Raw genomic sequence first — 15027 nt, forward strand, 5'->3', positions numbered from 1 at the left:
ATATGTACTTCATGAACACCAAAGGCCACATTATGGTTCCATTTTACACAAAACGTCCAATAGGCAAACAGAAACCAGATTAGCGATTGCACAGGGGCCAGGGAGGGGAACTGGAGTGCTAGTGGACCTGGGGTTTCTTTTCTGAGATGCTGAAAATGTTCTCAATTTAGTGGTGGTGATGGTTGCCAAGCTGAATATATTATAGTAATCCCCCACCCCGAAACGTACACTTTAAAAAGGGTACGCTGGGCCGGCCACGTGGCTCAGTTGGTTAAGAGCACGAGCTCTGACCAACAGGCTCGCCAGTTCGATTCCCACATGGGCCAGTGAGCTGCCAACAGGTGGCAAGATGGTTCAGCTGGTGAGAGCACCAGTTCGACTCCTGCATGTGATGGCCCTGCAACTAAGATTGAACACGGCACCTTGAGCTGAGTGGCTGCGAGCTGCCAACAGGCGGCCCGATGGTGACTGGACTTGGAGCTGAGCTAGCTGCCCCCTCCACAACTAAGATTGAAGGACAACTTGGCTGTTCCCTTTCCCTGATTCCCTAACACTGTTCCCCTTCCTCAACTCCCCAATAAAATCTTTTTTTTTAAAAAAAGGTACGCTTAGTGGTATAGAAGTTATAATACAATAAAGCTGTTATGAAAGATTCCTGTGCGGGTGATACTATATATGCTGCTTCTCTAGACAGGTGCTCTGCAAAGCGCACCAAGCACTGAGGTAACAGATCTCAACAAGGCCTCACTCCCCTCCCATGTTTTCTTTGCTCTAGTCAAAAAAACCTGGGTAGAAGAATGTAAAGAAAGACTACACTGAACAACTCTAATGTTTTAGAAACCTTTATTGGAAAGGCTACAAACTTGATATTGCCACTGCATTTCTTACGCTTCAAGTGGTTGTGGGAAGTAACCTTGGATACAAAACTACTATGCTGTTGAATCTTGCCCAGGCTGGTTGTAAAATATTTTTTGTACAATGGAGGTAGAGTGGATAGGACAATATTTTAAACCCCAGGGCCTTACTGCCAGGACACCTTTTGTTCCATCCAGGTTCTAGCAGATCTAGAAATACGCTACAGGTATACGTAGGCTTAGGGGTGGCATAACACATTTAAAAATGTTAGTTTTCAGTTTCCCCCATTTGTTCTTTTACAAATGTAAAATGTACAACTGATGCCTCTTTTCCCTAAAATTAAAGTGTGTTCTGGGAATGAAAAGAAGGTAATCGTCGGAAGATGGAAAGAGCAACACAACATCCTTTTCATAGTAGTTCCTCATACCATTGAGTCTTTTTTCTCATACCATTGAGTCTTACTTTTCGACAAAACATTAGTAATAATCAACACTTCCCCGAATCTCAAATATTCAACTTAATGGAGACAGAGAATTTTTAACTTAACATTTAATGAAAACAGAGAGCATTTTAACAGGTTCTATGCACACATGGTTCTAATATTGATTTGCTGTTACCTTATTTTTAAAATGGGGTGGTGGGGAGATACAGAGGCCACGTTACCCTGGCCTGGGAGCGAATTACACAACTCAGATGTCCCTCAGGTTTACAAAGCATCAACTGAAACCAACACAGCCTGTTTCTACCAACATATCAAACGTCCTTTTCCCTTTTAAAACTATAAAATGGGCACGTGCCTGAGGTGAAAGCTTCAGGCCAATGGGTTTTTAAGGGCTGCTTCAGAACCAGAGCTAAGGTACAGTCTCCAGTTCAAAATATGCTCTTCCTTCTAAAAATGTGACACAAAGAATAATTTACACCAACTGCTTTTTATTATCGAGTTTCAAAAACCTTTCACAAGATGTTAAAAAAAAAAAGGAAAAAAAAAACAAACCCAAAAAACTTTACAACCACAGCTAATGCATTTCTTCCCATTGTTCCCAGTCAGCTCCAAACCCATTGTGTGCAAAGCCCATTTTTCCATGCACCTAAATGATAGATACAGGCTATGAAATTCTTTATTCTATTTGTAGCAGCTTATGCAGGTGCAGCCAAACACAAAGCTTTAGGACAAATTGTACACAAACTTTACAATGTGGGATCTGAATTTAAAATATTAAACAAAAAACTCTACACAAAACCGATAAAAATTAAGCACAGATGCCAGGACTGAAACTTAAAACCCATGTGTGAAAGGGAGTCTTGTTTCCTTTCAAGTGCTTTATTTTGCTACAGAACAGTCAAAATGAAGATGTAAAGCTTTGTGGTTAGTTTAAATTATACACTCTGTAGATACTATACCAACTTTAAAAGTTACACATAGACCAACAGATGTCCATCAGTTCATCTGGACTGACCCAGACACTCCAGCTGGATCGTTGAAAACAAACCAGGCAAATGTGGAAAGAAAATCCACTTGTGCAATTAATTTGTCTGTAGAGTTTACTGATGGGCACACTGCACCCCTGGCCCATGATGGCTGCTGCTCTCTTCGTCAGAGCTGTCATTATAGGCTTCACGCCGCTGACCACCTCCTGAGCCCCGGGTGCTATCGAATTCCTGAAGCTCTACCTCCTCTGTGTCTCCAATTATGTTTGGAACGTCTGGTCTACAGGGCAGAAGATCTTCTAGTTCCTTTATTACAACAGACAAGAACAAGGTTAGTTGTAAGGTATCTTCATTAACCTCCCTTTTGATACCTTTCAAGGTGTGTGCTTCTTTTAGAGTGAAAATAGATGTCTTTGCACTTTAAGCCAGAGACCACAAGCTAATGACCCACCGGCCAAATCTGCAGACATCTTTTGTGCAACCCATATGTTGCTTAGCAAAAAACAAAAGCATAACAAAATTAGTTGCCAGCGCTTAAACATTGGAAAATGTTACGCCAGACGTGATGTGCCTTCCTGCATGGAACACCCAGCAGATAGATGCTAAGCTGAGAGCTGCCCTTTTCAGGTGAGGAAATTGCTCTCCAGGGGGTCCCAACGCCTAAGCAGCCCATCACACCCAGTCTGCTTTATTCCTTTACTATTCCCCGCTTGGCCCTACAAACATTTATACCAGCAATCCTCATTTTATTAACAACCAGGGCAACCCATTAATCACTCAAATACTTAAAAAGTAAAATACTAAAAGTTGAGTGATCTAATCTTAGCATCAACATCAGATGGAAGGTGAAAAGAAACCACCATTATTAAGCCTTGTTATCTTTTGTTTAAATTTGGAGAACACTTACAGAAAGCTTTTCTGAGCTGATCCAGTTGTTTTCAGGAAACTGCACATCAAACTTTATGTAAAGATCACCTTTTTCAAAGGGATTACGATACTGTGGCATTCCTTCACCTCGAACTACACGGACACATCCTATTTTTGAGTAAGTAATGGGGAAAGCAGTAAGAATTTCATCCAAGAAGAAAGGTGCTCCACAACATTAACAGTCACCAACTCTAAAAAAACGACAAATTGTAAAAGAACACATGGACCCCTAGATCAGACAAATCGAGATTTACCTGGTTCAATCACTTTGCCTGGGGGGTATTTTACCACAATCTGACGCGCATCAAGGTGCTTAAACGTGAACTGAAATCCACACAGAGCTTCAACAAGTCCTATCTTATATGTCATGTGCAAATCATTCCCATCTCTCTGGAACACCTACAAATAAAGTGCACAAGAAGTATATTGTAAAAAAACGATGGCACCATTCTCTGTTGTGCTGTGTTCCTGGAATTGATTTCAAAACCTTAATTCTACCATTCACTGCAAAAGCCAAACTGCCACCATCCCTGATTCCCTAAATTTATATGAAGAAACCTAGCTATTCTTAAGTAATATGCTAGAAATGTCTACCAGGCAAGCTCTGGAATTGTGAAAATAAATGGCCCCTAAGGCACAGCTGAGGCTCCAAGAGGAGAATGGGGTATATTCTGAAGGCCCACTTCCTGACCCCGCCTCTGAGCAGAAAGGTGTAGAAAGCCCTGCGGGGTTGTGTAGAACAGGTACCTCGGAGGGCTCCCCAGATGTGAGCCTAACACAGAAGGGAGGGTCCAAGTTCAACATAAAAAGTTCAACCAGTAATGCTCCGCCAGTAAAGAAGCTTAAATACCATGCTTCACACATACATAAACCAGTTTTATCTCACCTAAATTTCAAAACTTGCTTAGATGAATGTAAATCAAACAGAATAAGCCTATGGACTAGGCCATGCAAAGATTATTCAATAAACATAGACTGTTTCCGAGTTTTTAATGTGTCAGAAAAATATATCTAATTTCACACATGCCCAGTTTGCAATTTTTACTTAATGGAATTTAGAAATATCTATATACTTAACTTTTAAAATTTATGAAACAAAATTAACTGCAGTGAAACATCACCTAGATTTTTTCCAATACAAATCTCTCTTCCAAAGACTGCTGGATGGTTCATTCAGAGAAAAGAGAAAAGCTGAAAGATACCTTCTTTTCCTAAATTATCCTCCTAAATGTACCCACGAAGGAAAGTTAATCTCAAACCATTATCTTGACCAGTGGTCCTGAACCAGCAGCCTCAGCAGCAACAGGAAACTTGAATCATCTTTCACCAAATATCCTTTTGTTAAATTAAAACTGTATTAGAAGCAGGGAGCAAAAAGGAACACCAGTTCCTGGATAGGAGACCTCAAAGGAAAGCGATTCCAATAAAAACTGGTATCAGTTTGTTTTTTTTGCAAGGAGGGGGGGAGGAGGGAGGAAGAGGGATGATTAAGCCAATCAAATTGATGCTAAACTTCAGAAAATAAACAAGCAAGATCAGGAAAATTTTGAAAAACAAGATTAATGGGAGGCACTACCAAGAACCAGACAGCAAAACACTGAAAAGCTGTAATAATTTATAAAAAAAAAGGATGGTGTATAGTCGGAGAATAGCATTGCAGATACTGTGGTTCTCTGCTGCACAAGTGCACCCAGGTCACCCCACGTGCATGCGCACGCACGCTGAACAATGAACACGCATGATACGCAGCACTCCCCAAACTGAATGTTTTTGATCAGAACTTCTACACTGTTTCAGACACAGCATGAACAGTAATCTCATGGCCTCACAATTACTTCAACAAGAGCACTGGAGTGTGTGTGTGTGTGTGGGGGGGCAAAGTATCTACAAGCTTTTTCATGAACTAGTTCAAACTAGTCAAGTTTTCTTCCAAAGGTTCAGAGTATTTTCAGTGGTATAAATTAAACAACTGCCTAAATCTCATCTTGGGCTCAAATTTACTTGTCATCATAAAACCAAGAAGGAACCTCTGCCCTCTTACTAGATGGAAGTCCATTCTACTTTCTACTTTAGATAACCAGTGACACCTGCTGTCTGTTGGAAACTCCATGCAATTCCACTGCTGCCAACAATTCTAAGGAACTTCCTTCCAAACGCCTCCCACAGCCAAGAAAGCAAAGCAGCTCATTGGTCACCTCGTTTGATTCTGAGGAAGGGCAAGCTTTGTGTTTAGTTAGGCCGCCCAGCCCAGGGAGGCCACTGCTAGTCAACGGGAGTCAGAACTTAAGCCCCTTGTCTCCAAATCCAGTGATCTCTGTTTTTCAAATCCCCATTTAATGATACCGCTACATACTGAACTTAGGGGGACAAAGTTTCACCATCAGTTTGACACGCCCCAAATCCAAAACATCATTTCTGCTCTGCTCCGAATAAGCATTACCTCCCAACTTCCTCTCAACAGTCCCACTGCTGCACTGCCAGATAGCAGTGATACACCAGTGAGAATACCCACACGCTGTGCCATCTTACAATACAGCTTCCTCTAGTCTATGCCCAAGGGGACTAGAAACAAAAGTTACTCGGCTGTCTTCCTGCCTTGTGTGGTGTCATGCATGGAAGGCAAGATTAAACAAATGAGGAAGTGGCTAAAATACCAGTTAATAGAGAATCTTGTAAAAGAGTTACAAATATTTCAAGGCAAAATTTTAGAAATTACTCCTATTTTTAAGCAATCTACGAGGCCCCTGCTATTTGTAGGCTTGGCAATATCCACAAAGGGCCGACATGTATAAACACATATATTGGGTTGTCGGAAAAGTCATGACGCATTTGTGCAACGAAAAGAAAAAATGTGCCATGACTTTTCCGACAGCCCAATATATCTATATAGACATATACAGATATAGATATACTAATTTATATTTTGGCTTTGCTGAGAAAGGCTAGTGCAGGGGAGAACACCAACCTAGAGGGCATGAACCTAATCAAATTCCCAGAATTTGCCTCTCACTGTGGTTTTGTTCTCTACTGGATTCTTAAAGTGATTTAAAAAATTTATTTGTAGAAATCACCATCAAATGGGACAAAATTTTAGTGTAAACTAAAAAGGTGGCTGACCTGAGATGTAAAGACTTTCAGAGGAGCTTGAATCAATGTGATCAAGTTCAAAGCCAGAACCCTGTCAAATGCTTCCATATTCAAGAATGTGGCTGATTACTACAGGGATGTTTCATGACTAGCTCGATATATTCTTCATGAGTAAAGGTCTACAGTACACCATATATGGCACATTAAGTAACACAGTTATAATGGTATAATCACAATAACAAGACACCAGACCACATCATTTGGCCAGTCAATTTTGCCTTGTACATAACAGATACCATGCATATTCAATCAGAAATCCAAAAATGAAAATATTTTAAAACTGCAGAACCTTCTTTCAAAAAAAGCTCACTCAGATACCCAGTGTGTAAAACAAATCAACAGCAGCACTGAGGACTGACGCCTTGTCCACTCACCATCCATCAAAGGCGTTTCCCAGTGAAAAATAAGCCACCTCAGATCATCTGGTCCAGTGCCCTTATTTTCATAAACAAGGAAGCTGGGGTCCAGGGACATTAGGGTTACATAAGGTCACTGTGCTGGTCAGTGGCCAAGCTGGGACCGAATGTGCCTCTTACAGCGCTTCTCACTGCACCTGCCTTGGTGATATACCGAGTAAGTCAACTCTTAGGACCTCAGCCTGATGCTCCACTTCGGCCTGTGCTCAGGGTTGCTCCAGAGAACCCAAACAGGTCTAACCTGTATGTCGTGCACAAGACACATTTCTGAATCAAACAAACAAAAAGGAAATTACCTCGTGTTCTTTTTCCTGTAGCAAGAGAACAATGTCTCCAGGTTCTACTCCGGGGGCCTGGTCTGCTTCCCCTGTGAACGTGATTCTCTGTCCATGTTTCATGCCTTTGTCCACGTGGACTTCAAGAATCTTGACTTCTTTTATCACCTTCTTCCCTTCACATTTTTTACAGCGGTCCTTTTCATTAATTACCTCTCCTGGAAACAGAGGTCATTCAAATTTCCAGCAAGAGTACTATGTTGCACTCTTGATAATGCCTTATTCATTAAATAAATTTGCTGAACTTCTTTTAATTGCTACCTCAAGTTTAAAGCATCATTCATAACAAAAACTCACATCTTACTGCAGGTTACCTCAAGGACCCAGCTACCTTGTCTCCTCTATTTCAGATTATAGTGTATCTTAACACATTGAGGATGAGGCATTTAAATGTACAGATGCGGGCCGGCCGAGTGGCGCGATGGTTAAGAACTGGCTTGGGATGCCGGAGGGCCCTGGTTCGGATCCCACATATGAGGGCCAGTGACACTGCCCTCTACAGCTAAGATGCTGAACAACAGCTCAACCTGGAGCTGGGCTGCCATGAGTCGCCGGCGACGGCGTAGGCTGCAGCCCCTGCTGCAGGGAGTTGCCATGGGCTACCGTGTGTAGCCAGCAGCCAGCGTGAGCGGCCAGCAGCCGCAGTGAGCGGCCGTCCAGAAGCCGGCGACTGATCTGCCTCGCCCGGGAAGAGCGCAATGATGGTGCCAGCTTGGGCCAGTGAAGCAACGTCCTCCACAACCATACTGAAGAACAAAAGGACAGCAACTTGTCTGTTCCCCTTCCCCCAATTCCCCAGCACTGTTCCCATCCCCCCAATTCCCCAAAAAAAATCTTAAAAAAAAAAAAAATGTATAGATGCAAATCTGCATCACCGGTCCACAATGTTAAAATACTTTTTTGACTCCTGACTCTACTTCCTAAAGTTAAAACAAAGCCTAAGGATCAAGGACACAATGCTGGGCTTCTATAAATGCGTCTTCAGTCTTAGTTTCATGTAAGTTTAACAATGAACAGAGAACCCGAATAAAATTTTAAATATCCTTTATGGCTCTGTATTACACAGTACAGTTGGTACTGAATTATTTATTTCATACACGAAAAGCTGCTCAGATCTCCCCTTTATTTAGGTATACCACCATTGAGAATTTCCAAAACCAGTTAGAAATGCTTGAATTTAACTGGCACTGAGTACCTCCATACAATGTTCAGGACAACACAGTTTCTTTTCTATGTATTGTTCTGAAATATTTGATAATACATAATAAAGTAAAATTGAAGTTGTACATAGCAGATTGTGAAAAACTAGCATTGATTTCTAATGGCTGATTATTCATACACTTTAAATGCTTAGATAACATGTATAATTAATGACTTCAGGGACTGTTTCTAGAATGCTGACTTTGCAAATTATGTTCTAAAAAATATCAGTTCCTAAAAATTGGTAATGGTACATGGAAGATTTCCATCAACTTTGGTTTGATAGCAGCACTCGTCAGTAATAACATACAAGGCACTGAGATTCACTAGGAGGGGAATATAATAGGAAGCATCTCCAAATTATCTTGTCACTTCCAGAAGCAGCTTAGTAAAGAACGTTCTAAAACTGTGCTGTCTGATATGGTGGCCTCTAGCCATCAGTGGCTATTTAAGTTTAAATTCATTAAAATTAAAAACTTAGCTCCCCAACCCCACTAGCCACATCCAAGTACTCAGCAGCCACAGGCGGCTCGTGGCTACCACACTAGGCGACGCATATAGGGAACACTTCCATCATCGCAGAAAAATTCTTTTGGATACCACTGCTCTAGAACAGGGGCTGACAAATAAAGGCCCACGAACCAACTGGGCATGCCCGTTTACGTGACATGTTTAACTGGAAGACAGCCATGCCCATTGGCTTCCATATTGTCTGTGGCTATAAAAACGCTAAGGGGCAGAGGTGAGCAGCAGTTTCAGAAACCATTCTGCCCACAAAGCTTAAAATATTTACTTTTGTGAGAAGAGCTTCAACCCCAATATCTAGCCTCAAAAGCTACCTAGAGCTTACAGTTAAATCCTCCAACTTTACCAGAATGGTAACTAAACAATTTGCTTTTTCCTCTTTATCAAATATCACCTTTTTAATATAAAAGGACAAAACACTTTGGCCATCTTTTTGGAATTTAGAAAAGAGGAACATTTCATTGAACGTAATACATAGTTACTGTTTCATCTGTGTTCACTGGGCCTCTCTCTACATGATGAAATAATTATTTTCACATTTTCCTTTTAGAACTGTCTTTAACAAGACGAATACAAACGTGTTAAAAACTGTAAGCCTCTCCTATTTTTGTATTCCCAACCATTCCTCTAAAAGCAGAGGAGCACGGGCACACGTACCTTCTCCGTTACAGTCGGAACAGACAGACTGCATCTGCTGTACCATTCCCGGAGCCAGCTGTCTGATCATGATGCGAACACCTCGACCCCGACAAGCACTACACTTCTGCACAGCTCCAGACTTTCCACCTTGGCTACAGCAAGCAAAAGAACCAATTAGATTTTTGCCCACGGACCATTCCAGTAGGCCAGGAGTCTACAAACTTTTGAGACGGAAGAGCCGCCAAGAGTTGGCAAACTGCGGCTCACGAGCCGCATGCGGCTCTTTGGGTATGTACACGTGGCTCTGAAGTAAAATTGACAATGAAAATAAAACTATCATAGTTTCATTTATATTACTTTAAATTTTCCTTATTTGAAAAAATATATTTATGGCTCTTGAATTATTTTTAAATTGTTGTGAGGGACAGGATTGGCTCTTCCAGGGGTCGGCAAACTTTTGAGACGGAACGTATCCAAAAAGCAGCATGTGGCTCACGAGCCACCGTTTGCTGACCCCTGCAGTAGGCCATAACAAACTGGAATTGTGCTTTTGCCTTCAACTGTCCTCTTCAACCCCCAATGACTGGTAATTACACTGCTTCTCAGAGGTATCAGAAAATGTTCTGTGTTGGGTAGTTTTAAACCATGGACAACTTTTTATCTGGAATAGACTCTGTACCACTGAAAAAACAAATGAAATTTTTTCAGGACCAGGACACACACTTACCCACTGCATGCACTACAGAGTACATTCTTGCTTAGTTGTAGTTTGGTTGTCTTGCCATTATACAGATCTTCTAAAGATACTCTGGGGAGAAAAGAGTTAGGCTCAATCAAATTTTGCCAAGTTCTCTTAAATACAAGATATAAATGACAGCCAGTATAGTGAATTCCACTACAACCTTTTAAAACAAAGACTTCAAAAACACATTAAGTCAACTGACTGGGGTTTTATTTCGTGGCTCCAATCAGCAGGCAGATTTTATAGCTCTGGACAGTGCATACAGTGCCCAAAGCCAGAACCTACAGGATCAGGCCAACAGTCTACCTGCACTGCATTTTCTGATCATGCTGGTAACTGCTCAAACCCAAAGCATCACAGCCTTCTTCTGGCCTCAGGCAGGAGCCCTCTGCCTAATCTAAGCTTCTGAAGAAGGTACAATTATTCTCCCCATTTTGTAAGACAAAACCGAGGCACAGGGAGGCTAAGTAACCTGCCCAAGATCCCATAGGCTGCCTAGCTCTAGAGTCCACACTCTATTACAAGGCTCTGATCCCTCCAAAAACAATTTAGAAAGGCTACAAAGTCATATTTACAACCTATGGGAGGCACTCCGATTGCATGTCTCAAAAAAAGAGAAAAGAAAAGAAAGTAGCCTTATCTATAGCGTGACAGAGGAGAGGAAAAGGTTTTCGAAAGAGAGGAAAAAAAGAATAGCTTTTCAACAGAAAACCTACAAATTTTAGAGCTCTGAAGAACCCAGTGAGTTATACACAAAACTGTGTATTTGAACAACTTTTAACCAAATTTTCAAAGAGGTTATGACCCAAAAAAGGTTTATTTTAAAAAGTCTATTAAAAAACACCACTGATAAAACCCAACTCGCCTTTATTCATACAGCATATATGAATTATAGAACCATTCCTTTCCAAACTAACCTAAAAAAAAAAAAACCAGAAAAACCAAAAATCTATGTATATCAGAAATCTCAAAATGACTCTTCATTTAGGATCTGGCAGCGATGCATTTAGTCTGGCCTTATCCTTCTCACTGTGTTTTTAAACCTCCTTTACTAGTACATGTTTACTTTAAAACAGAGGAACAAAAAATAGTTGGAAGTATTCTGCAAAGCACCTATCCTATTTTGTGGTATTTGAATTTTCTCAAAGTTGTTACCTTTAGCTAAAACTTTATACATTCTAGGCAGCATAAGGACAAAACACAGACAAAACATTACCAGTGCTTCCAAATCCTGACATATCTTGAGCTTAACTTCAAACAAAAGCACTTGATTGCATCTCTCTTTTATATTTCATAAGACCTTTAATCAATCGTTTACAGAAAACAAATAGGTAGGTCTTTTCCCCTGACATTAAATTTCAATTAGTATGCAAAACCACTATTTAAGAGGCCAGAAAAATCCTCACGTCAACAAACCTGGCCAAGGAAGGAAAAATGTGGGTAATGGTCTGGCAAAGCTGGTACTCTTCCCTAGTGGGACTAAACTGGCACAATCCTCTACAGGACATTTAACTGTATTTATCGGTCTCAAAACACAGATGCCTGCCTGGGAATCTGTGCCAAGCAGAGACATGGCTGTATATAAAGATACTCATAGCAGCACTATTTATTACAGAGAAAAACTGGCAACATCCTATAGAAAAGGTGAATGATTAAGTAAATGATGGAATGGAATATTATAAAGCCACCCAAAATGAAATGTTGTCCTAACAGGGAAACTTTCAATAATGTTAAAAGAAAACAACAGGAAATAAAACTACATTTACTGTACAGTATGAAATAAATTTTATGGAAAATATGAAGAAACATAAGGTACAGCACTCTCTTCATCCTATTTACTTCTTAGACAATTTCTACATCAAAGAAAAATCTGAAAGAACTAATCCATACTGCCTGAATGTTATTGTTGAAATGATATCCAAATGATCATTTGTTTCTGAGGGTTAATTCTTTTACAATACAAACACATTTAAGAATAAGACTCAAACAATGTAACTGATTACGCTTTACTTCCTCTAATCTATTCAAATTATAAACTAGATTACATGAATTACAAACAAACACTTGAAATTCAGTCTCTGGCATTTACTAGTAAAATCATTATTGGTTAATCAATAAGTTACAGGATAAAAGACCTCACAGTTTTGCAAAGTAAAACAGCTATTTTCATATTGTAGAGGGCTCATGGGTTCCCAGTCTCAGATCAAGGTCAGACACTATTCATATGCTGGCAGGTTAATGTCAGGCTAGAAGCCAGCAAGCTCCATGGAAACCAATTTAGAAGAGTTCACACTGAGGATCAAGTAATGAGTGACTACAACATGTAAATAAACTAGTCAGATGTCACTCACTTTATAAGTTTTCAAATAAAAGTTAACTTGGAAGATTTAAATCCTTCAAAGAAGAGAATCTTCGTAATTAAAAATTTTAATCATATAGTAAAAAGCGGCATCAGAAGCATGTAACAAAACCATCTTCCTGCTTGGTAAAAACACCAACCATCCTTTAAGATACGTAGCAAAATGCAAACACCCATGTTATCAAATTCAAATGAGGACAGTGAAGCAAATGGAAGATTTTATTTTCTGATGAAGGCTAGAACATTTTTTGATACCTTTTCTCTCACTACTGAGATTTACTACCGTGTTTCCCCCCAAATAAGACCTAACTGGAAAATAAGGCCCAGCATGATTTCTCAGGATGCTCGTAATATAAGCCCTACCCTAAACATACGCCCCAATTAAGATCATCAGCCAGACATGACTGTTTGAATAAATGTACATTTTTGTACATGAATAAATGAATAAATGTAGATTGTTGGAGCAAAAATTTATATAAGACCAGGTCTTATTTTCGGAGAAACATGGTACTTGGAAAAGAGAAAAAGAAAGATATTCACTTGAGTGGATGCATCATGTCTTCTCCTCTTCTTCTGCCATTTCGACTTCTACTCTGATTGCCCATGAAGCCAAACAATCCCCCACCAAAAATGTGAGAGAAAATATCATCCATGCCACCTCCTCCGCCGCTGCCTTCCCGAAGACCTTGTTCGCCATATCTGTCATATAATTCGCGCTTCTCAGGATTTGATAGTACTTCATATGCAAAACTTATTTCTTTGAACTATAAAGAAAAAGGAAAACAATTCGATTTTCAAATAGAAGGGCAGGGAAAGGCTACAAGAATCCAGAGTCCACTTAATTAGAATTAAGTTGCTTTTGGTTTGATTCTGATCCTATTTATCACCTACCATTGCCCAGAATGTTAGCATTCCTACTACAAAACCAAAATACTCTTAACACAAAAACTTGGCTCCATGGGCATAAACGGACTTTTCTTACAACATTCCTTTTTCAAAGAGGGCAATTGAAGTTTAAAACTGAAACGTCAGGGGGGAAAAAAGTCTCAAATAACTTACTTTGTCACCAGCATTTGGATTCTTATCAGGATGGTATTCCTTGGCTAACTTTCTGTACGCCTTCAATAAAGGATAAAACAAAAGTTACATACAAAGACCCATTTAAAGATTTACAACTACTCACCTAATATTCACTTTTCTGAGAAGCAATGTTTTGAAATCATAACCTTCCAAAAAAATATCTTAGTCATTGGGATTATTTGGCATTTTCCACCTTAAAACTGTTGACTCAATTACGAAGCGACAGCAGTTACACTTGAAAATAGGTTATACAAACGAGACAATGCCACAAAGGAAAAAGTATTAATAAATTCCAACTTTTACTATTGTCAAATGTCTTTGGTGGCCAGTAACCAGATCAAGAAGACTCCCATCCACTCTAAAAGGAAACTTGTAAGCTTTACAAAGCGCAGCACATTACTACTAAAAACTAAGCAAAGGTAAGAACCCCTGCTCGCCATGGCTCCTCCAGTTGTAACGTCAGGAAAACGCCAAGCCACGCTGCCGGGTCATGTTTTATTTGCATACAGTGGGCTAATCTGGGGTCTTCGTAATTGGAGTGACCTCAGCCCTAGTGAAGTTACATAAATTTCGGTGGCTGCGAGACACAGCACCTAAGACTTCATTCACAGAAACAGGAATTACATAATAGAAACGAGCGTTTCCGGGAAGGTAACAGGAAGTCCATTTTACCCTCAACTGTCCCCGTCCCGCTGCCTAAGGGGCATTCTTCTTTTTCTCCGTTTACAAATACGCTAAGCCCCGCGGAGAGGCTGTGGGGTTTCATCCAACGCCTCAAGCGCTTCGGAATCCCGAGATGACAGATTCGCAGCGCTGCGAAGCGCGATAACGAGGCCTTCTGTTTATTTTTAGTCAGCGTCCACTCAGGTGTCTGGCTGGGACCCACGGCTTCTTCCAGAAGCGGGGCGAGAACCCCCGGCCCGCCGGCCCGCGGGACAAGGCGCCCCAACACAGACCCACGCGGCCGCGGGGTCGGCGCGCCCGGGGGGAGGAGCTCGGGGGCCGCGGCGCCCAGGAAACACCCCCGCCCGCCCCGAGGCGCCGGCGGGGCGGCCGCGACCCTCCCTTCCGCCGGGCCCCGCACCGGCCCGACCCGGCCCCGGCGCCGCCGTCCGCGGCGCGCACAACCGGTCTCCCCGGGCCGGGATGCGCCGGGCGCCGCGGCCCGACCTGTTTTTCCAGGGTGGTGACCTCGGCGCGGGGAGGGCCGGCCGGGCGGCTGCGTCCCCGGCGCCCGCTGGGGGCGGGAGGAAGGAAGGCTTTTCGTCGTGTTTGCGCAGGGGTGGGTTTTATTTGCTGCATCTGCGGGCGGGCGGGGCCGGCGGCCCAAGGTCAGCCGAGGCCGGGGAGCGCGACCCCGCGGCAGGCCGGGCT

General features: G+C 41.6%; 1 protein-coding gene across 1 annotated transcript; it reads right to left on the reverse strand.

The window, feature by feature from the left end:
• Positions 1 to 1387: 1387 nt before the first annotated feature.
• Positions 1388 to 14970, reverse strand: DNAJA2 (DnaJ heat shock protein family (Hsp40) member A2). Its single transcript, XM_019643181.1, has 9 exons — positions 14824 to 14970; positions 13633 to 13692; positions 13114 to 13337; positions 10200 to 10280; positions 9491 to 9624; positions 7070 to 7266; positions 3465 to 3609; positions 3191 to 3318; positions 1388 to 2589 (listed from the first exon to the last, which is right to left on the reverse strand). The coding sequence occupies exons 1-9, from the start codon at positions 14953 to 14955 to the stop codon at positions 2398 to 2400; spliced, it is 1293 nt and encodes a 430-aa protein (XP_019498726.1). The 5' UTR covers positions 14956 to 14970; the 3' UTR covers positions 1388 to 2397.
• Between the last annotated feature and the right edge of the window lie 57 nt (positions 14971 to 15027).

This window comes from Hipposideros armiger, unplaced genomic scaffold, assembly GCF_001890085.2.
Source record: "Hipposideros armiger isolate ML-2016 unplaced genomic scaffold, ASM189008v1 scaffold_4, whole genome shotgun sequence".
NCBI lineage: Eukaryota > Metazoa > Chordata > Mammalia > Chiroptera > Hipposideridae > Hipposideros > Hipposideros armiger.

Excerpts from the sequence above, each read along its gene's own strand:
- DNAJA2 (XM_019643181.1), bottom strand. The coding sequence starts at position 14,955 with ATGCAGCAAATAAAACCCACCCCTGCGCAAACACGACGAAAAGCCTTC. Across the intron at positions 13,693-14,823 it reads TCACCACCCTGGAAAAACAG|GCGTACAGAAAGTTAGCCAA; the intron begins GTCGGGCCGCGG and ends CCTTTATTGAAG. Across the intron at positions 13,338-13,632 it reads ATCCAAATGCTGGTGACAAA|TTCAAAGAAATAAGTTTTGC; the intron begins GTAAGTTATTTG and ends TTTTCTTTATAG.